At 41.8% G+C, this 22,208-nt stretch overlaps 1 protein-coding gene across 3 annotated transcripts in view; it reads left to right on the top strand.

The window, feature by feature from the left end:
• LOC124162910 (E3 ubiquitin-protein ligase SH3RF3) overlaps positions 1-22,208 on the top strand; it is a 50,474-nt gene that overhangs the window by 5,150 nt on the left and 23,116 nt on the right. For all 3 annotated transcript variants that reach the window (XM_046539630.1, XM_046539632.1, XM_046539633.1), the window contains 9 exons: positions 4,388-4,449; positions 4,845-4,959; positions 5,137-5,235; positions 5,345-5,481; positions 7,799-8,620; positions 16,899-16,968; positions 17,380-17,540; positions 20,799-20,966; positions 21,287-21,702. In XM_046539630.1, the coding sequence (XP_046395586.1) occupies positions 4,388-4,449; positions 4,845-4,959; positions 5,137-5,235; positions 5,345-5,481; positions 7,799-8,620; positions 16,899-16,968; positions 17,380-17,540; positions 20,799-20,966; positions 21,287-21,702 (2,050 nt within the window). The remainder of the gene's footprint in view (positions 1-4,387; positions 4,450-4,844; positions 4,960-5,136; positions 5,236-5,344; positions 5,482-7,798; positions 8,621-16,898; positions 16,969-17,379; positions 17,541-20,798; positions 20,967-21,286; positions 21,703-22,208) is intronic.

Genomic DNA, 22,208 nt, shown 5'->3' with positions numbered 1-22,208 from the left:
CCAATGTTTGAAAATACTATTCGACTGAGCCTTAATACATATGTGCAGTCATGCTGCTTTTTTACTGATGAAACTACAACTACAAAAAATCCTCCACAGCTAATACTTTCAGAAAAATAAACTTTGGGCCACCCATCGTTCTGGTCGGGGAAGTAAAAATTGCATCTGGAAATCAGGGAAATACTCCCTTTGTCAGATGCAACAAAAATACTAAGTTTTGTTCAGACGTATGAAGCATTGTTGCATTAGAATGGTGAGGTATTTTGTTGCCATCTTTCCGAGCTATGTACATCATCTTAGAGCCTCATTAAGTTTGGCAGAAATGATGAAATGAAAAATATTTTGCTGAACAGACGAGTATAAGAATCTGTTTCTGCACCAAATAATAAAGGACTTCAATAAATGCTAGGTGAAACTGCATTGTCAAGTTACTCTAACTTGCATCCACATTTCTTCTAATTTCTTTGTCCTAACTCCCCTGTCACTTGACTATTGAGGCAGCTTACAGGGTAGTATGTAACGCAGCTTGCTGGGCTTTTTCTCACATCCTTACGAATTACTAATTGTCACTGATGTAAAGGGGAATTTTTTTTAAATTGTACTCAAAATAGGGGATAATTCAGAAAAATCGAACATGGACAGATGGAATGAAACCTGATAGACGCCTATATGTGATTTAGTCTCTCACACTCACAGCTGTTTGTGGTAAGTTGTTCGTGTGTATGTAGGGATCAACCCTGGAGCCAAGCAACCAAGGTTATTCACAAACAAATTCCTTAGCAGAAACATCATTTGCTAGGATGTAGGGACCACACTATGAAAAATCAAACTAAGTTTTAACAGGTTTATTAAATATTTTTTAAAAAGGATTTAAATAACTTTTTAATGCAAAAAGTCTTTCCAGAACTACACTCGTCTATTTGAAAATGCCGTTTCATGCAGCCCATACTATGTTCCTTTCACTTCTACCTTTTAGGAATCGGTTAGGTACAGGCGTAGGTTTGGTTTTCAGGTTGAATATTACTCCTGATTTTCACATTGTCCATTTCTGATCCAGGAACACCGTGGCAGAGCAATATGAGAACTCATATCTAGGGGGCAGAGGTTATCCCATTATCTGTAAAGGGTTGGAGTTCTGGAAAATTTTGTAAATTAATGTTTACTTTTGATTTTTGCTCAGAATTTGAGAAACTGCTTCGCAACCCAACCAATAATACTTCCTATATTCCTTTTGTCGTGTGCGTTGCTAATTTTTATTAAGCCACAAAGACCATATTTCCCCATACCATGATCTTTTAAGGTGATTAATATTATTGTTTAAGTATTCTACTGGTTAAGGTGAGTTTTAAATGCTATTCAGCTTAGTAAAACCACTTGTCTGTTTCCACACACTTTTATTTAAACCGACCATGGTTTCGGCAACTCGTGCCATTATCAAGGTACATTGCCTTGGGTGACAGCCTTTTTAATAAACAGACTCTTGGAATGTTCTAGACGGAAAAAAGCCCTCATTATGATAGCCCGCAAACATGAGAATAGAGACAAACCATCTAATTGGCGAAAGATACCATTTATCCTGAAAATTTCTTTTAAACTAGGCAAGATTATTTCAAATGACAAAATGAAAGTGGCTTTTTATAATCCATTGACACTAGGTAAATTATTGTTTAACTCTAAAGATGCATATTGTAATGATTATAAAAGTGGAGTGTATGAACTGATTTGTGACAATTGTGAAACCAAATATATTGGCCAGACTGGGAGGAGTTTTAAAATGAGAATGAGAGAACATAGACGATGTTTTTAAATAATTACGACTCATTAGCAATTGCAAGACATTTGAATGACGAACACCACTGGTGCAATTTTGATGCAAAAATTTTACATGTACATGACAAGGGGTGGAAACTGGACTTCTTAGAACAGTTTGAAATTGTTAATTGCCCCGCTAATTTTAAATTATGTAACGACCATATGTTCCCATTCCATTCACCCCTCCTGAACATTACCCTACCTCCCACCCATTGCCCATTGACGTCATCATTAACCTTGGAATGAAGACACCCCTATAACCCCCCCCCACTCCTGAAAAACTCTACCAATATAAAAAGGCTGTCAAGGCTATGTACCTTGATAGTGGCACGAGTTGCCAAAACCATGGTCCGTTTAAATAAAAGTGTGTGGAAACAGACAAGTGGTTTTACTAAGCTGAATATCAAAGATTTCTACCGTATCACGCCGGACACTATCTTTTATTTAAATGCTAATTGAACCATTGTCTTAGAAACATTCTTTAGCATGACTCAAAGTGTGATCCCTTCAACAAAGGAAAGACCTTACCACTAGGGGTGAGAGTGATCAGGCAAAATTGAAGTGTGTGCTGTCAGGAGAAAGGGAAAAGTTGTAGTGGCAAAAGTTATTGTCAAGTGTGTTTTCAAATTACTATTAATTTAAACAAAATCATGATAGCCCTCTACTTCCAAGTTTCAAACCCCTAAAATAGCATCTTAGATCACACTGCCTCATCCACTTTGAGTGTAATTGGTGATTTAGTGTTCAAATTCATCCCACATTATTCACTGCATTGGATTATGCTATTATGCAAGGATTAGATGAGAATCCCACTATCGGGCACAACACCCACTCTTGCCATGAAGTAAAATTCATCCAGGTAGATCAGAAATCAACCAATTTAGGTTAGGCTTTCTGGAATACTGCACAGACCACTCTGCTCCTACATATTCCTGCTGTCGAAAAACTCTCTTCAGTGCTCATAACTTTAAGGATCAAGACTGTTCGTCTCATATCTGCCCTGGCTAACGAAATTCATCAAATTACATCACACAATTATGATTCACCTGTGCAAGGTGTTCCTATGAGGCTACAAAAGTTAAGTCATCAGCATCTTTTTTTAGTTTTCAGAATTCTAATGACTCGTTCAATGGTATTAGGCTCAACCATGTGGAAGTTGAAATTTAAAAATGAAAAGGAGACTTCGTTGACTTCAATCTGTGGAAGTCAACAAAGTCTCCTTTTCATTTTCGATTCTAATAACTAATGTACATGAGAAATGTGTTGCATTTTTAAGGTTCCATAAATAATGGCATCTCCAAAAATCAGCATGATCTCAAGTTAAAAGATTTAGATATGTGATGTAACAGCAAGGTGAAATCTGCTCCACTTAACTCCTAATAGGAAGTCAGCTTTTTACTTTTTTAGACGAAAAAATCAAAATTAGCTATACATATTTGCATGGTCGAGCTGGCAAAAAATCAAATAGCCTATCAAATCAAAGTTATCTCATTTGGGAAAGGAAAACCCAATTTGTGTTAACTGTATGTTGGCAACATTTTTCCCTGCCTTGTATTTATAGCTAATTGCTATTATGTTGTTGAATTTTCTTGAATGAGCTAATCTTCCTTTCAATTTTGTTTTTATGCATGAATATTGCTGTTAGTTTATGGGTTTGACTAACCCTCCCCCTCCTCTGTCTCATAGTATGTCAATGGACTGCTGATAGTTCGCTACTTTGAGTATTGTGTTTTAGCAATGGTGCGGAAAAGTTAAGTTTGGGCCTCTACCATGTTTTTTAATTATTGCTTGAATATGACATTCATAATGTCAAAACATTGTGTAATATTTCAAAGCCTTCCCCATGAACTGCTTTGAAATATACATGAATTGTTCATGTGGCAGGCTTTGAAATATTAATATTACGCATACCAGTATGCCCAGCTTGAGTGCAGGTTTGAGGCTCTCAACCGGTTGTGGTCCTTCATTGAAGTCCTTTCTCCATCGTGTTGGCATTCTTGATGGACAGCAAGGGCTTCACATTTAATGCCATGAGCCTCTGCACAATTGCCATGGGGAATCGGGAAGCTGGGTAGCATAGTGGTCTGCGCAGTGGCCCAGAAAGCTCAAGTTCCGTGGTTTGATTCCCGGTTCAGGGGAATTCTTTCTCATGGTAATTCATCTATAGTAAAACAGTGGTTGCTCTCAGTTCTTCAACCGCATAATATGTAATAACATTGCACACCATTATACTTAAGTATTCAGAGGTGAAATCATGCAGAGGTAAACCATACGTCAAGATAGAGATTCAATTAACAGTTGAGGAGTGTGGGTATGAATGTCAATCTCATCTTAGTTTTCATGTGAACCTGCTTGCGGACTATTTTTCTATCTCCTGTCGAGACACCTGATTTTTTTAAATAATTCTTGAACTTGCGTGATTAGTCAAATGTAGCCCCTCGTATCATTAAATAATTTTTATAAATTTATGTATATGTAGAAATAGGTCATTGATTGAAATTTTGCAAGAACAAATTTTCTCATCATATTGTTCCATTTTTCTATTTTAATTTTTGGTGTTCTTTCTTTTTTTTAGCCGGTGTTTCCCAACCAGCCTTGTGCTAAAGCCCTGTTTTCTTATCAGTCTAGAGTCCCAGGGTAAGTATTTTTTCATAATTTTTAACTCTTTAGTGCCACTAGGTCAATGTTTGACCCTGAGAGCATGTGCTAAGAACACCTCAGGCTGATTTGTTGGCAATAAATATTTCTGTATTCTCTTCCCTGCTCACTTTTTTCAGGCTATATAGAAGAGAAAAAATTCTTTTATTAAGTCTATGGGTATTAGAAATGTGAATTTTAAATTTTTCTTTTAGCTCATCCATATTCGGTTTTAAATAAATTTCAAAGAGCAAATCATGCCAAGAAACGTTACCATTTTTTTATGAGCCAGGTGGAAGAAGTTGGCACTAAAAGAGTTGCAAACTTGAGCTATTTTTGGTTTAATTTTGTCATAACCCTGAATAATTTTGTTTATTTTATTTCATCCCTATTAGAGATCTGATTTTCAAGAAAGGGGACATAATCTTGCTGAAAAAGAAAATAGATGTGAATTGGTATGAGGGAGAGTTGGCCGGAAATACAGGTGTTTTCCCTTCGACTTATGTGCAGGTAACATAATTTATTATTTTGTTAGATTTATTATTTTTAAATTTTGAATAGTGACTGAACACTAAATACTAATGCATATGTTTTAATTCCAAATTTGGTTTTTTGGTCATGTAATTGGTTGTAGATTTTTTAATAAGCCTTATAACTATCACTAAGTCTTGATTTTTATTCTTTCAGGTGATCACCCCTTTACCATCTCACATTCCTCAATGTAAAGCTCTTTATGATTTTAAAATGACAAATGATGATGAAGAAGGATGCTTAACATTTAAAAAGGTATTAAAAATTGCAATCTGTAGTGGAAGTCAATGATTGTATCCTCTGAATTTTGTTGGGATGGATTGTTGCAATTTTTTTTTTCAACTTGTTGGTATTGTAATTGCAGGGAGAAATTTTGACAGTGATCCGTCGTGTGGATGAAAACTGGGCGGAGGGCAAGCTAGCAGACCGCATAGGCATTTTTCCCCTTGCTTTCGTGGAACTGAATGACATTGCTCGAGCCCTTGTTAAGCTCTCTTCTAAGTAAGTGTGTGGCAATGGTTAATTATGGCTTAGCTGTTATCTCATAATATATGTTATATGGTTTTATGAAATTTCTTATCTATAATTTGATTAGGAGATAACCCCTTCAGCCTTAAAGGGCTCTCTTCCATAGTAGCATGTGACATAATAACTTCAACAGATTCAGGCTTCAATTGGTGGAAGTTAGACATATTTAAATAAATAAAAGATCGTAGCACTTTTATGTATTTAAATACATAATAACTTGCTAAATTCAAGATTTTTAAAAATCTATTTAATTGACCAGAAGCTTTCTTTTGTGTTCACATGATTTTATCATTAATGCCAATAAATTGAGCTTACGAATGAAATTTCAATGTGCTTGTTTATAAAATTGTTTCAGCTTCTTTTAATATTAAAATGTATCTGTATTTTGAATGGGAAATTATGTTTAGAAATATTACCTGAAGAAATCAATTTTATTAATACCAATTGATATTTCTCATTAGTGAGTTTAGAAGGTTTATTACTCACTGGTTGTTTTTTACTTACTGGTGACTGTTATTGTATTTGCTTTCATCATTTTAGGTAGGGCGTTTTATTGGAATTCCATCTTTGACCTATCACCTTGCCTTGTCTCATGTATCTTTACATTAGTTGCAACATATTTCATTGTGTAGTATCCCTACTAATTATTTATGGCACAGCCCTCTTGATACTTGTGTGTTTACCTTAGATTCAAGTCAAGTAAATGACTAATGAAATAAGAAAGTTTGTTTGGATTATCCATATTTTTTTATTATTGCTGCCTCTCTTCGCAATCATCAGAATGGATTATGGCCAGTCTACTGTATGTAGGTGGTTAAAACCCAGGTTAAAACACAATATGTATTGTGTCATACTGATACATTTTTCCTGATCTACCTTCTTCAAACCAACCACTCTGAGGCCATTTGTTTGTCATTTCCCTAGCACCGCAATAAGTCTTCCTACCATACCTCTGAGAGCATCAACTAATCATGTTCTCACTCACATTCTTTGCTAAATTACAAAGCATTGTGGAGACCCAATAATTCTTTATGCATGAAGACTGAATGTTACTAATATCCTAGCAGAAGTGGTTTTCTTAATCAATATCCGAGTCTTGTGGGCTAACAAAGTGCTCCTGAGTGATGACAATATAAGTGGTTGGTGCTTTCTATACTTATTGCGCATGCAATTGTGTAGTGCATTGGTTATGTTTTAGTTTGATCATACAGCTTCATTTTAGAGATACAATCCGATTCCTGGAGTAAATTAATTGTGAGAAGGAAAGCTCCTCTCACCTAAGGAACTAAATTTCTGACAGATTTAATGATTAATTTAAATTCTTATAAATTGTGGTTAATTTTTAATCGCCAAATTTAATCAGTGCAGTTATTTATTATACCCAATGGATACTTTTGTTCCATCGGTCTTCTTTCTATTGTGTAATCAAAATGTCCATTTTATTATTGGGCTTCTCAAATTAAAAGAATTCTTTCAGTTGACATTTTTATCATGGCATCTTAAATCTCATTATTTGGTGTGGTAATGGTGAGGAAAATCCATTTAAAGTGCAATGGCTAGTTTATTGTTAATTTTGTTACTACACATTCATCAGTACACTTTCCTCGTATATTTAGAGGAGTTTTTTTTTTTCTTTGGAGTCACCCTAGCTTTTATAGCTTGCTTGTGTAGACTGTTATTATAGACACCATCTGTTAACAGCTTTTTTAATTTGGACCTCCTGATTTGGAATATCTATCCTCTGTACTACAAACAATCTAATATCTCAATGCAATCTCAAGCCAAAATGCTGGGTATCTAACCAACTTAGCCATTATAGTATCGGGGTGGCAGTTTTTTGTGATTATAGAAGTTAAAAAATCGTATCCACATTTATTAATTTTATATTCAAATTTCCCTAGGAAGAGAGTATATTTTTTTTAAATTTATTAGGTATACATATAGATTAATTTTCTCCAATCTGTGTTTTGATCTCTACCTGAGATAATACTTATTAACTCTATTGTAAGTTACCCATTCATTTCTTGTAAGATTGCATGTTAGTTTATAGAAATACTTAAACTTCAATGTGTAATGCTACCAAAAATAGGAATCCAGTCACTAGAAGCTAAAGCTATGATTTGCTAGTGTACACAGTGTTTTTTTTATTTTCTTGTTTGTTTATATAGCATAGTCTGTGCAGGGTCACATGATAATATGTGTGTGAAATTGTCTCTGGTTTTGGTGTTAATAATTTGTGTTATCTCCCTGAACTGAATTATTTTGTTTCCTTCCCTTCTCCCTTGTAAAGCTCTCAGCCGGGGCCGTCTCGTGTTGCTCCACCCACTCCCACCTCCGAAGATGCGACCCCACTCATTCCCACGGATCACTTGGTGACGTCCGCCCCATCCATGATGGCCAACCCACACTACTCCTCCACATCGTTCCATTCCACCCCACCCTCACAGTCTTCCCCCCTTGTGGCCACCACAACTGTCAGTGCTTCCCACCCAGCCATGCCCCTGCATCAGGCCAACCAGATGGCTGCCAACAGCACTCCTCACCACCACCATCAGTCGCGGCACGGCCACCATCGTCACCACCACAGTCAGTCTCATCCCCAGCCACCGCAGGCGACTGCATCCCAGGCGCAGCAAGTCTTACAGACTGCCCAGCCGGCCACTACGGTTGTGTCCACTCCGCTGTCATCGTCAGTGTCTTCGAGCACCTCTTCCTCTCCATCCTCTTCGACGTCGTCCACCCCATCGTCCTCCACCTCGGCATCGTCTTCTTCCTCTTCCACGGCCACCACCAACTCTCCAAATGGGTCCTCCGTTCCCAGCTCCATTCCGTCGTCCCCTGCATCGCCACCGCCCCCACCCCTGCCTCCGCCGCTGCCCCCATCGTCTGGGTCATCGCAGGAGGTGCTGAGTGCAGTGTCCTCCAGTGCTGCACCAACCACTTCGGGCGGTGTCATGGACCAGCCGCAGGTGCAGCAGAGGGGGCCATCTTCGAGCAGGCCTCCCTCTCCGGGCTCATCCTTTCCACTGCCACAGCAGTACCAAAGAGAGAAGCGGCACAGTTTCAATGTCCTCCATTCGAATCAGAACTTTCCCCAGCAAGCCACTCACAGGTGAGGCTAGTGTGACGGTAGCCAATAGGGTAGTTTCTTTCATCAAAGAAAACAATAGGCATTGATTGCGATTGGTTACCCACCATTAGTGTATTCATAATATACAAATTATTTGGTTTTAGAAATCCCAGTTTAGACGAAGTTAATGGTCAATTTTATCCTCATTTGAAAAAGGCCAGACTGGCGCCCATGCGATGCCACTCCACGTGACGTCACAGGGACCTAGTTTCTATACGAGTAGATAGGAGTTTTACATCATCTGAGATTACAAATGTATGCATGAGGCTCAGACTTCAGGGAAACATCTCTTGATAATCACCTATTAAAACTGCCAAAAGTCGGAAAGTTTCCTTCGTTTGATAAGGTATTAATAATCCTTATTTAAGCCAAGCGCTACCTGCTAGCAGGATACTCTGCTACCTGGTAGCAGCCAGCGTCGCAGCGGCACACAATATCCTCACCCCAAGGTCACCTGACACGGCAGAAGTGGGAACCAGAATGACGTCACACGGACTTTTCCCATCATTCCTACTTAGCCATCGCGTTTTCGCACGCTTGAAATTTTTCACTTTTCGTTTAATCGCAAAAAATAGATGTCGTCGTTCGAAAATCTAAGAGCGTGAAATGCGTACTCCAGGAGTAATATTCTTTCGATTTAGGCAATAAAAAAATAATAGGAAACCACCCTATTGTTCATTTCACACGCCAGTTATTAAATTCATTCTAATAGTAAGTCATAAAATGCATATTTGAGATGCAGTACATCCAACATTCATGTTTGTGCATTGAATGTCTATATTTTACAGCCCCATTTAAGCCAAAGCAATTTAAAATATTTGTGTGTAAAATTCTTGGATGTCATACTTTCCACGTTCCAAGCCATAGCATTTGGTCTGTACAAGCATTTTGGTGAAGTAGCTGTGTATAGTCCCCCCTTTTTTTTCAAAAATACCTTTGGTAAAAGTAAAGGGGGACTATATTCAAATACATCATTTAAATTTTTTCCCGAAACTGAAGCCTCAAAATTAGGGGGGGGGGGGCTTTCAGAGGAATACGGAATATGTTTGATGAGAATGTCGTCAAATAATTGCTCTAAAGTCTTACCGTTATTATGAATTTTTTCTAGTTGAAGAGAAATTTTAAGCTTTTAACTGATCCCCAAGACTTTTAAAATATATGCCCTTGAAAATCATGTATTGATATTGTAGAATGTCTCATGAAAAGTTTAACTCAATGTGCTCCTATTATATCAATTCCATAATTATATTGGTTTACCCAATAGTGTTTCCAAAAGTAATGAAAACTACAGAAATTGCTTGTACTTTTTATGTCTGCTTTACTATGGAAAATTAAATTTTTTCATCATTTTTTAAAAGATAATTTCCTAATCTATAAAAAGTCCAAGCTTTACTTAAGCAAAAGCATGTTCTTATTAATTTTGTAAGCGCGTGGTTTCTATTGGGTTGGCACTCCAGAGGAATTATTGAAATCAACTCATTTAGTGAAGGTATTTATTATCAATCACACACCGTGCGTCGCACACATGGCCTGCGGCCTTTACACATGAGTACTTTCCGCCGACTGCCCGCTGCCTTTTCCACACGTGGCCTGCGGCTTCCCGGAAGGTGCTGATGGCAGCATCACTCCCACGCACTCTCTATGCATGGGGATCAGAATAGCATTACCATCCGGTTTCACGTCTCTGCGAACTCAAGATGTTCCGCTTACAACTATACCCCCTCCAAAGTGAATTGTTGAATATCCTAAAAACATAACAATTCAATACTAGAATACATGGAAACCATTAAAATCACAGTAAAACAAAGAAAGATGAAAAGTTACCCAATGATAGATGAAAGAAAGAAAAAAAACTTAAAGCACTTAACAGAAAACCGTACAAGTTGAAATATATGAATCAATTCAAGTGGATCAATAGGTCCAGAGTTCAATCTTCGGCCGTGGCCTACACTTTCCTAGAATCACAAATTCCCACCTTCCCAAGCACTCGTCATCTTTGCACAGGAATCCCTTGGATTTTAAAAACCCTCTTGGCAATTCACCGCCCACGACCCCGCCCCACACTACTGATGCACTTCACACATTACACATTATCACTGTTAAGCTATACCCTTCATTTTTACAACCTTAAATCTAACATTGCATACCCATTATCTAGGGGTCCCCGCCCCCCATCACGTATCCTCCCCATAGCTCTGTCAAACAATTGACCTATTAATTTATACTCATTATTCATTCCTTCAAATCAAAATTAATTACCACCATCCAATCGTGTTCTATTAACCCCACATCTTGTCCACGATCAAATACCAAACCGTTTTCTTTTTTTTTTTTTTTAATGGCACTAATTCTTGAGCCATTTCAAGTCCCGCTATCCCAGCGGCGACTAAAATGGCGAATACCAAGGTCATTGTTCTTGTTCGTCTTCCTCTAGAACCGTGGACAAGGGTCCTTGTGATCGGAGCGAATAGGAGTGTGAGGGCGCTGGAGAAGGGGACAGGGGAGGGGCTGCGGTTCTCTCAGCTGTTCGCTGTCGGCTGCGGAGGGGGTAAGGGGACCGCCTTGGGAGGAGAGGGGAAGGCGGTGGAGGGGAGGCTGCTTCGTTCCGCTGGGAGGAGCTCTCATCTTGGTTGGGAGGGGGGGAAACCACTCCTTCTCCCTTCGCCGGCGCCTCGCTGTCTGGAGGGGTTGAGGGGGGGGAGTCAAACCCTTCCCCGCTATCCGTTCCCAGCTGGCTGGCTTCTGGAACGTCGGCGTATCCCCGCGGCTCCACAGATTCGAACTCTATGTCACTGCAAGGGGGTAGAATTGGGGTTTGGGGAGGAAGGGGTGGATTCTTCCGGGGTCTTCCTCGGGGGCGAGCACGTCTCCTTCCTAAATCTGGGGGTGGAATAGAACCTGAATAAGGTTTCACACGATTCACATGCACCACAATTTTTCGAAATGGAAGCTCCAACTCTAAATTGCAATCGGACAAAACTCTTATCACTCGATACGGCCCTTCCCAGGGGCAATGAAACTTTTTCACTTGTCCTGGCTTCAAACATGGGTCGCGTAAATATACGTAGTCGCCCACCTCGTACCTGCGTTGTTTTCCCTTTGTTTTTACCCCCTCTGCTTGCGTCTTTTGTGCCCTCCGATTGTTTTCCTTGCAAACTTCCCACAACTTTGTTAGTCTCGCACACAATTCTTCCACAGCCGGGTGCTTGGACGGAACATCGTTCGCCGCTATGACTTCAAAGGGGGAGGCCATCGGAAATCCGAATATCACTTCGTGGGGGGAGTACTCTGTACTACGGTGCTTTTTAATATTATACACAGAGACTGCATAGTTTAATAAAGAATCCCAATTGTTGTTATTGTAATTCACGTAATGGCTCAGTATTTGGGCGATCGTGCGATGCACTCGCTCAACCCTCCCGTTCGCCTCCGGGTGATACGATGACGTGCGTAATCGCTTCTCTTCGAGCAGTCTACACATCTCGCGGAACAACTCCGATTCAAAATTGGTTCCCTGATCGGTGAGGATCGTCTTTGGGACTCCGAATCGCAAAATCCAATTCCTAACAAGCGCCGCAGCCACCGTCTCCGCAGTTTGGTCGGCCATGGCCGTCATGACTACATACCGTGAAAAGTGATCCACAATTGTCAATATGAACCGGTTTCCTTTATCTGTTCGCGGCAAAGGGCCTACAATATCTAGCGCTAAGAACTCAAACGGCCGCGAGGCATAAGGCACTTCCTGCAAGGGGGCCTTAGAGCCTCCATACGGGCTTCTTCGATTGCACGCAATGCAGTGCTTGACGTGCTCCCTCCCGGCTCTTTCGATACCTGGCCACCAATATTGCGATACTAGTCGAGTCACCGTTGCTTCCCTACCTAAATGTCCCGCCATTATATGATCATGGCATTGCTTAAGTATTTCCTCCCTACAGCTTCTCGGCACCACAGTCCTATTCCCCCGTTTCGTTTTCCTAAACAACACGTTGTCGATTACCGCGAAATTTTTGTCTTCCCTCCACCCTCGGCACTCCTCATCACTCCCTTGCGCATCCGCGAAGTCTATCGCTCCCTCAGCGACCACGCCCCTCACCTTCCGGCTGAGCGTGTCGGCATTTAAATGCGCCTTCCCGGGCTTGTGCGCTACTTCGTAGTCGTACTCGCTTAACTTAAGTGTCCAACGCATTAGCCTGCTGCTTGGATCCTTGAGACCAAACAACCACTTAAGAGCAGCATGGTCAGTTACGATCAAGAATTTACGGCCGAACACGTAACACTTAAACTGTCGCACTGCCCACACGACAGCGAGGAGTTCCTTCTCTGTTGTAGTATAGTTTATTTCGGGGTTTTTCATTTGCCGAGACGCGTATGCCACGGGATGTTCCTCCCCATCGATCACCTGTGATAACACGGCTCCTATTGCGAAATTACTCGCGTCCGTAGAGATGATGAAAGGTCGGTTGAAGTCGGGGTAAATTAATACCGGACTACTCGTCAACGATTCCTTTAAACTCTCCACAGCCTCATCACACTCAGGCGTCCAATTAAAAGTAGTCCCTTTCCGCAGCAACGCTGTCAGTGGTCGGGCGAGGACGGCGTAGTTATCCACGAACCGGCGGTAATAGTTCGTAAGTCCTAAAAATGACTGAATTTCCTTTGCCGTTCTCGGGGTTGGGTAATCGCGCACCGCAGCAACTTTTTCTGGGTCGGGCCTGATCCCGTTGGCGCTGATAACATGGCCAAGGTACTTTACTTGTGGGAGGGCAAAGTGGCACTTAGTCAATTTCAACGACAGGCCGGCCGCTTCCAACTTCTCGAATACCTTGCTTAGCCGTGAGGCGTGCGTGTCAATCGAATCGCTAAACACGATGACGTCGTCTAGATAAACTAAACATTCCGACGGCGTCATCCCCCGTAGCACTCCATCCATCATCCGTTGGAATGTCGCGGGCGCGTTTCTAAGTCCAAATGGCATGCGGACGTATTCGTAATGGCCGCTGTTTACGATAAAGGCGGCCTTCTCACGCGAGTCCGCGGCCATCGGAATCTGGTGATATCCGCTAGTGAGGTCGAGGGTCGTGAAGTACTTACATCCGCCTAAATATTCCAAAGTCTCTGTGATATTGGGAAGGGGGTAAACATCTGCTTTAGTGATAGCATTAAGGGCCCTAAAGTCTATGCAGAATCGATAGTTTGGCTTGCCATCCAGTGACTTTTTCGGAACCACCACCACCGGAAACGCCCACGGGCTATTGCTAGGCTGGATGACCCCCCCGTCTAATTGCTCTTTCACGAAATTCTCTATCAGGGGCTTCAGGTGGTGCGGGGTCCTATAGGGTTTTTTATAAATCGGGCGGGCATCACCCGTCGGAATTTCGTGCTCCACTAGATGAGTGGCAGGGGGCCCGCCCGTTTGCGTAAACAAATTCTGAAATTTCTCAATCACTGGGGCTAGTACTTCTCGTTCCTCCCCTTTCAAGTGCCCCAACTTATCCCGAATGTCCCTTCCGAATTCCTTCACTTCCATTACCCCAACGCACTTTTCCTCCCATCCAGTTGTCCCCTCTTCGCGGCCCGTTTGAATGTCCTCACCCGAGTGCACCTCGCTAACTCTCGCGATCAATGTCCCCTTGTTTAGCGTAAGTGTATCAGGTCCAAAATTACTTACGTGTGTGGTGACGCTTCCCTCATCGCTCACCAAGCACACACACCTGGCCACCCAGCACTCCTCCTCCTCCAGGGCAGATTCCACCAGGCACTCCTGACCCGGCCGCCAAACTTCGGTGTCCAAGAAAATAGGCAGGAGTCGCACGCTCCTACCCGGAACGATTTCAGCGCGCAGGAGTCGAACCGGTACGTCAACTGCTCCATGGCGATGGTACATCCTCGTGGGGTATCCTCGTGGTATCTTTTCGCCCCCTCTCCTCGCCGCGTCGGGGCGGAAAGGGAGATCATGGTCGGTCGCCGCCGCTAGCGCCGGGTCCACTGCCGGTGACAGCGGGCTCCTCGTCCCCGCAAGAGCGGCCCCATCAGCCGCGGGCGATGACGGCCCGTCGGTCGGTCTCCTTCTTCCCCCTCTCTTCTTGCGCTGGGGCGAAACCACGCCCACTTTTCCTTCCATCCCGTCGGACGGGGCCCGCTGATAACAACCCACCGCGCCCATCGCCGCCTCCCTCCTAGTCGACGCACTCTCTCGCGCGTCGGCCAAATGAACTATTTTTCCATTCAATACCAACACTCCCCGAGTGAGATCAATCACTGCGCCGTTTTTTCTTAAAAAGTCCATCCCCCACAGTCCAGCATAGTCGCCCAGCGAGTCCACCACTTGCGCACGCAGCATCAGTGACATGCCGCCAACTCTCAAAGGGGCCACTACTTCGCCGTAATTTCGCATGTGCCCCCCCGAAATCCCTCGTATCCTAAAGGGTGAGAAAGTGGGGGTCAACTTGCCACTGCACTGTCTAGTCATTAGGGAAACTTGGGCTCCTGTGTCCACTAGCATAGGCCACACCCGTCCGTCCTTCTCCACTCGCACTACCAGTCCATTTGCCTCGCGGAGCGAGCAAACAGGTGTGATCGCCACCTCCTGGGGGGACCGCGTTTGGCGATTAACTCGGCCCCACCCTAGTTTAAATCCGGCTTTCTGTCGCTCGACGGCCGCGGAGTACTCTTGCAGTCCCTCGCAAAATGCCCCTGGCGGCCGCAGGCGAAGCAGGGCCCTCGGGGGCGGCTCGGACATAAGCGTGCGAAATGACCCTCCTTCCCGCACGAAAAACACGCCTTTGCCGTCGATGCAAAGACTTCCCTCTCCTCAACTGGCCTCTTTGCACGCCGTTCCACCTCCACGATGCGCGTGGCGTTCTCAATGGCGTCATCAAACGTCGCTGGCATCCTCAGTCGCGTTTGTCTACCCACCTCGCCAGAGAGACCGTTTAAGAAGGCATCCAATGCCCTCTGGTCGGCCTCTTCCCGGATGGCAGCCACCCTCTCCTCAGTGCCTTCGACAGAATAGGTCCGTACATTCGTTTCACGAACCCGATCCGCGAATTCCTGTATGGTCTCCCCCGTCTTCATCCGCAGGGTGGACAGCAACTCCCGGTAGTACCGCCGGCTTTTGCTTGACCTGTATCTCTCCTTCAGCAGTTCGGTAATCTCCGGATAAGTCAATGCCTCTCTGCCCTCAGCCTTGGCTCGGCAATACGTGTCCGCGGCCCCCTTTAGTCGCAGCCTAATCGCATGCTGTTTCTCCTCCTCCGTCCACTTACTCAGCAAGGCAGCCCTGTCGAACCGTTCGATAAAGGCATCCACATCCTCCGCTGGTCCGCCGCAGAAATTCTCAACCGAGGCTAAGAGGGCGAAATTCGGTTGTCTATCCGCGTAGTTCTCAGCGGTCGGGGCGAGGGGGTGCAAGGGTCTCTCGGCCTCCCGAGCCCTCATTCTCGCGTTCTCCTCCTGCAAGTCCTTTAACTGCGCAGTCAACGTGTCTAACGCGCGTTGGATATCCATTTCTTGGCCCGATATGCTAACTCTGCCCGTCATCCTCGCTTACCTTCACTATAGACTTGATTCCTCTTTTTGTTGGAGGCCAACGTCGCACTCTGACACCAGTTGTAAGCGCGTGGTTTCTATTGGGTTGGCACTCCAGAGGAATTATTGAAATCAACTCATTTAGTGAAGGTATTTATTATCAATCACACACCGTGCGTCGCACACATGGCCTGCGGCCTTTACACATGAGTACTTTCCGCCGACTGCCCGCTGCCTTTTCCACACGTGGCCTGCGGCTTCCCGGAAGGTGCTGATGGCAGCATCACTCCCACGCACTCTCTATGCATGGGGATCAGAATAGCATTACCATCCGGTTTCACGTCTCTGCGAACTCAAGATGTTCCGCTTACAATTTTGTATTTGAATTTTAATTTGAAAAGCTTGTCTTTCAGGAGAAACATTCAGGTCCCAATCTCATTGATTTTTAGATATCCACTAATATTCTAAAAATGCTAAGTGTTTCACTTCATATCTAATATTCTAAATGTAAATTATTGTATTATTGCATTTTTTTTAAATATCGATGCATTTAGTGCTTCATAGTTTTCAAAAGTTCTTATAAATTTGTATTTTTTTAGTAAAAATTATTATTAAGCACTAAGATATTGGTCATTATTAGATTATTTTTTCCCGGAGCATTTAAGGTTTTCTGATTCATGCTTTTCACATCCTTAAGCACTGAAGTGTTGTTACAATTAAATTTGTTTTCCAGGCATTCTGCTGAAATTCTGAGTCCCACTAATACGAGTGCTCCTGAGCATTTGCCAGAGGATCAATCGAAGGTGAGCTTAAAAGGCTTCTTTGCATTCATGAGTTACAAGTTTTTCTGGGGAAAAGATAATGATGTTGGAACAAGAGGAAATATGCTGATGAATGCAAGTAGAATTCTTTTATTTGATGAAAATTTTTGCTTTAAATTCATCTTTTGTAGTTGCAGGGCATCAATAAATTGTGACTTTCAAGTGATTATATTTTGCTTCTTAAAATTGTGAAAAAAAACATCCTGCAGAGTTGAATTTTATTAATCATTTTATTGTGTTCATATCATTGGTAACTAGTTATACCAGTACAAGTTGTCACCCATAATTTGGCTTATGGATTCTGCAAGCGTTATTTTATTCGTAAACAGTCTTATGAAATTTAAAATGTTTGTGGAGAATGGAGATAGCCTCATTTTCATGTTTCATTGGCAGGATTGTCAACCTGAAGGGTCCTCGGGCCCTGGACCTAGTAAGAGTTCTCAACATCGACACAGGCGATCGGGGAGTGACTTAGCCTCTTCGACATCGTCATCTTCTCAAGGGCCATCCTCTCTCCAGGATCAAAGTTCATCGTCTGCAATGCTACCTGCTTCGTAAGATTTTTCAGAAACAAAAATTGAATAACTTGCTTAATCCTTTTACTGCCACCAGGCCGATATATCGGCCCTCGCTGGTTGAGTGAAAACTGCCAGGGGCCGATTTATCGGCCCCAATAATTTCACTTTTTTTCGTGATTGTGGCCTTTTCAACGGCTGTAATTTCTGTAAATCCCCATAATCTCTGTATGGTTATAAGATGTAAATATATCTCAAGAATTGGAAAAAAAATCTAGACATATTAACACTAGGAGGACGGGAGTTTCGCGCTACCTAGAAGGACGGCTATGGGTCATTTGACCCCTAAAATGTAATTTGGAATAAAACGCCTAATTTTCAACCAATATTCAGTTTAATCGTATTAATTGTTGAATCAGTTCATTAAAAACACTATTTAACATTATTAAATATTATTTCCATCGTCAAAAGTTAATAACAATTATTTTAAAGAATCATGAATTAAACCGTATGTAGTAGTCGATTGCAAATCTAATAATGAAAATACATACAGTCAATACACAAGTTGTGTTACATGTTTAAACAATAGGGGTACTGGGTTTACAAAATTTGCATTAAAATTTTTAAAACTTATTTCTTTGTTGTAAATCTCAGACGGACAGTATTTTTTCAGCGCTGTTTCCTCAAAATATTTTTTTGCGCTGAATGCGTTCATTGGACGATTTATTCATCTACATCTAAATCCACACACTAACCCGCAAGCCACTTAAAAGCGTGCGGCAGGGGTAGTTAGGACACCAGCCATTTGCACATGAAAAGGAATTTGGAAAATGGAAAGGAAATCGGTGCAATGATCAATTTGATGGTATTTGGGACCTTTTTCTTTTTTGTGCCCGTGGAGATATGGCTGTTGGATTTGGAGACGTGTAAATAAATTGATACATGCTATCCATCATATCTACTCCCGCTTTGTTTTTATTATGAAATAGGATGGTCTCCGGCATTCTTTTATTCGTTTCGGAAATAGTTTCGTCTGAGATCATGCTGCTGAGTGAAAGTACATTATTGTTCTAGTTTGCCTGATTCTACGAAAGAGTATGGCCTAAGGTATTTTTGCACACTCGCGTTGAATGGATTACATGGCTATTTTAGGGGTCATGGATATCTGTGCGTCACGCCTGTTTTTTTCAGATCGTCCATGCAAGAGAAGTTTTCCATTTTTTTATGACTTCCTGCCAGCTGGATAGATGGAAAATAATTGTTACAAGTTACATTTATTCCTGAATTCTTGTATGTTACGGTCACTTTAGTAACTATTTATTTCCCCAACGCTTGATTTGATGGCCAATCATCATCTTTGCCACAATATGGAAATTCGTTTAGGCTGTATTTTCATTTCACATCTGTCAAAACCCAGTACTCGATTCCAAATTTGTCTGGTTTATTTGGAATTTACCTCATAAAAGGACAGCTGCATTTTGTTAGATAGAGCTGTGTATTTGCTATCACGCCAAAGTCACCATCGGATTCACTATCTTGGTCTTCGTCGCTTCCATCACACGCAAATGTTGATGGATTGGTCAGAATGTCCTTGAACTGATGTTTACGATTCACTACCAGACTGATATTCAATATTCCCTACAGCTATTTGTATCGCGACGATTCTCTTCTCTTTATGTATTTCTCGACTTCTTACTTTCTTCCTCAACTCGCTACTGATATTCATGCAAAAAAATCTACAAACGAAAGCGCATTATGGTAGAATCTTCTCTAGTTGCATTGGAGGTATAGAGAGCTGGAGAGCATTAGAAATTCATACAAAAGGACAAATTAAATTTCAGAAGTAACGCTAATTGCCATTCGAAAGGCAGGGACTCAACCGCCAACCGTATCCTGATTCGTATCTTCCAGGAACTTGCAGTAATGCTTCTTCTCCGACCTACGTGCGGATTCCAAGGGTAGGATTTACAGTAGAATTTTACAGTCCACCCAATTCCTCCGCTCTCTCAAAAAGAGACAGGATTTTTCCCCAGGACGCAGCGTGCAGTCAACCCGCCCCAAACCCCGACGGGGTCTGGCGGCACTAATGCTGGACACACGGCAAAGGGGCTAAGTCAAGTGACAGTGCCGTCAGGCCAGAAAAATGAAAGTTATTCGTAAACCTGATGAGTCGATATTGAAAATAATGTCTCTAAGAGCTCTGAACCTTGGACGACGGAAAACAATTCTTGGAATACGTGACGATTTTTTGGTGTGGGTAATACAATAATCATTGAACAATAAATAAAACAAAATGAAAATATCATAATAACATGAATTTACGAAAATCAAGGATTGAAAAGGTTTTATTTCCCTTTGCTGCCCAAAAAATATCGAAAGATTGTGCACAACAAGTCGCCATGCCTAGGTTTTCGAATACAGATAGGAGCCCTTGGGACGAAACTGGCATTGAACCGGGTACTTCCAGATTCAAAATGAAGCAAATCATCTACCACACTAGCCTCTTGCTGATTATATTATATTCATGTCACTAAAGTGCCCACGGGCAAGAAAATAGCGCGAAAACCAGTTGTGGGTCAAATGACCCCTAGCCGTCCTTCTAGGTATAACACGTCATAAAAATTTAAAACAAAACATTATTGTTGAATTTTCACTAATTTATCAAAATATAGACCAAAATGAACAAAGTCAAAAAGTTTCAAAATTTAAAAAAATATTTTAATTAGAGAAAAATAAATTTGAATTCTGAAAATGGGTCAAATGACCCCTGCCGTCCTTCTAGTGTTAAATAGAATTAAGTAGCTGAAAATTTTTTAAATCTGAAATGTTGCTAATTCCAGAAAATAGCCTTGGCAGTCTTCGCGCATCACACCTGAAATGGGCTGGCAGTAAAAGGGTTAAAAATGGGTTTATTGTTCATTTGAGGCACCTGTTCTCATGGTCGTGTAAATTATTATCCTTGTGAGCTCTGATGTGAACCTTGATCAGTTAGATTTATGTTACTTAGTAGTTTTAACCAAATGTTAAACCAAATTTTTGTAACCTTGCAGGGCCTAATTTCAAGAGATAGCTAATTTTTGAGGGGTGGATATCCTAAATTGCTAAAAATCCCTATTAATAATTTGTCTTATTTCAAGAAATTTTAATGATTACCTAGTGTTTAATATTTTGAGTCTCCCTTTGTTGTGAAATGGCATCCTGAGCAGCAGGATTTATTCTGGGTCCCAAAGTTGTACAGATATTTGTGGAATGAATGCTTACCATTGTATTCTAATTGTGAGATTCTTATCTTTGTAGATATGTTGCTCTCTACCCATACAAGCCTCAAAAGAGTGACGAGCTTGAACTGCGCAAAGGATCTGTTTACACAGTGACAGAGAAATGCCAGGATGGTTGGTTCAAAGGGACATCTCTCCGTACTCACAAGAGTGGTGTATTCCCTGGGAATTATGTTGCCCTTGTTAGGTGTGTATTCAGTTTTGTGTGATGTCCTCCAGCAAAGGTTGCAGCCTATTTAAGTAACAATTGAAACTCGTGTAGTGAAAGTAAATATTCCATTTTTGTTGAATTTAGGTAGATCAGCTGTTTACTTGGTAAATTCATAATACTGTGTTGCTGTGTTGTTGGAAGCTTTTTTGTTAATGATAATCATAATTGCTGCTCAAGGTAATATTGTAAGAATAACCCTTCTTGGAAGCAGTAAATTATGGGTAGGAATTGGGCGGTCAAGGAGGGGCATAACTTGATGACTGTCTCTTATGCTGATTTTTCTGTTTCAATTGTAGACCTCCGGATCCTCCCCCACCGTACCGTCAACCAAATCAGAATGGTTCGTCACCTCAGGTGTCAATGTCCAACCACGGTATGGCAACATCATCATCTGCATCATCACGGCTCTCCTCTGGCTCCTCCAGTTCCCCATCGAGACCCAGTGGCCACGGAACTTCTCCACAGGCATCCATCTCTCCCTCATCTTCCAATTCTTCGAGGATTCCTGTCGCTTCAGTCTCTCCGTCGGCACAGTCTTTCACGCGAGGCAAGGTGCCCATGCCCCCTGCTGTTCCCCCTCCATCGAGCCATGGCCTGAACACCAGTGGTGATGGTCGCCACTTTGGCGAGGGAGCTCAAAGTTCATCTCCATCACCACATGGTGGAAACGTGCCTCCCAAGCCGCCACGGCCTCATAGCCCTCACATTATGGGTGAGCGTCCCCTTTACATTCTTGAATCCTTCCATTGAGCCATGGATGGAGGCACAAATATAACAATAATTTTTCATTTCTAGCAGGCTATTATTATTATAATCTACTTTTCCAAAGATCGTGTGCTCATGATACAAGGAATTTCAAGATATATACAATGAAAACGTGTGGACAATAAAACCAAACTCAGAGCAATTGATTGAGAATGTTTTACAGTCAGAATAATTATTCTTATATGTATTCATTTATTGGGTAAAGTAAATTCTGTTGGAATTTACAAACATTTTTTTTCAAATGCCCATTGTGATCAAATATTTATTATTTAATGGAGATATTCTGAGATTCAAGTCTTATGCCTATGGAATTATACATTTATAGTCAATTTGGACAGATTTAGTGTCACATATAGTATAGAGTACATGATGTAAATACTAGGAAGTGGATACATAAGGTATAGATACATAAGTGGATAATACAAGGTAACACACTGAGCTACTTATTTTCTT

This window comes from Ischnura elegans, chromosome 7, assembly GCF_921293095.1.
Source record: "Ischnura elegans chromosome 7, ioIscEleg1.1, whole genome shotgun sequence".
Classification (NCBI taxonomy): Eukaryota; Metazoa; Arthropoda; class Insecta; order Odonata; family Coenagrionidae; genus Ischnura; species Ischnura elegans.
The sequence above is the reverse complement of the archived record's forward strand: the minus strand, read 5'-3'. Positions and strand labels throughout refer to the sequence as shown.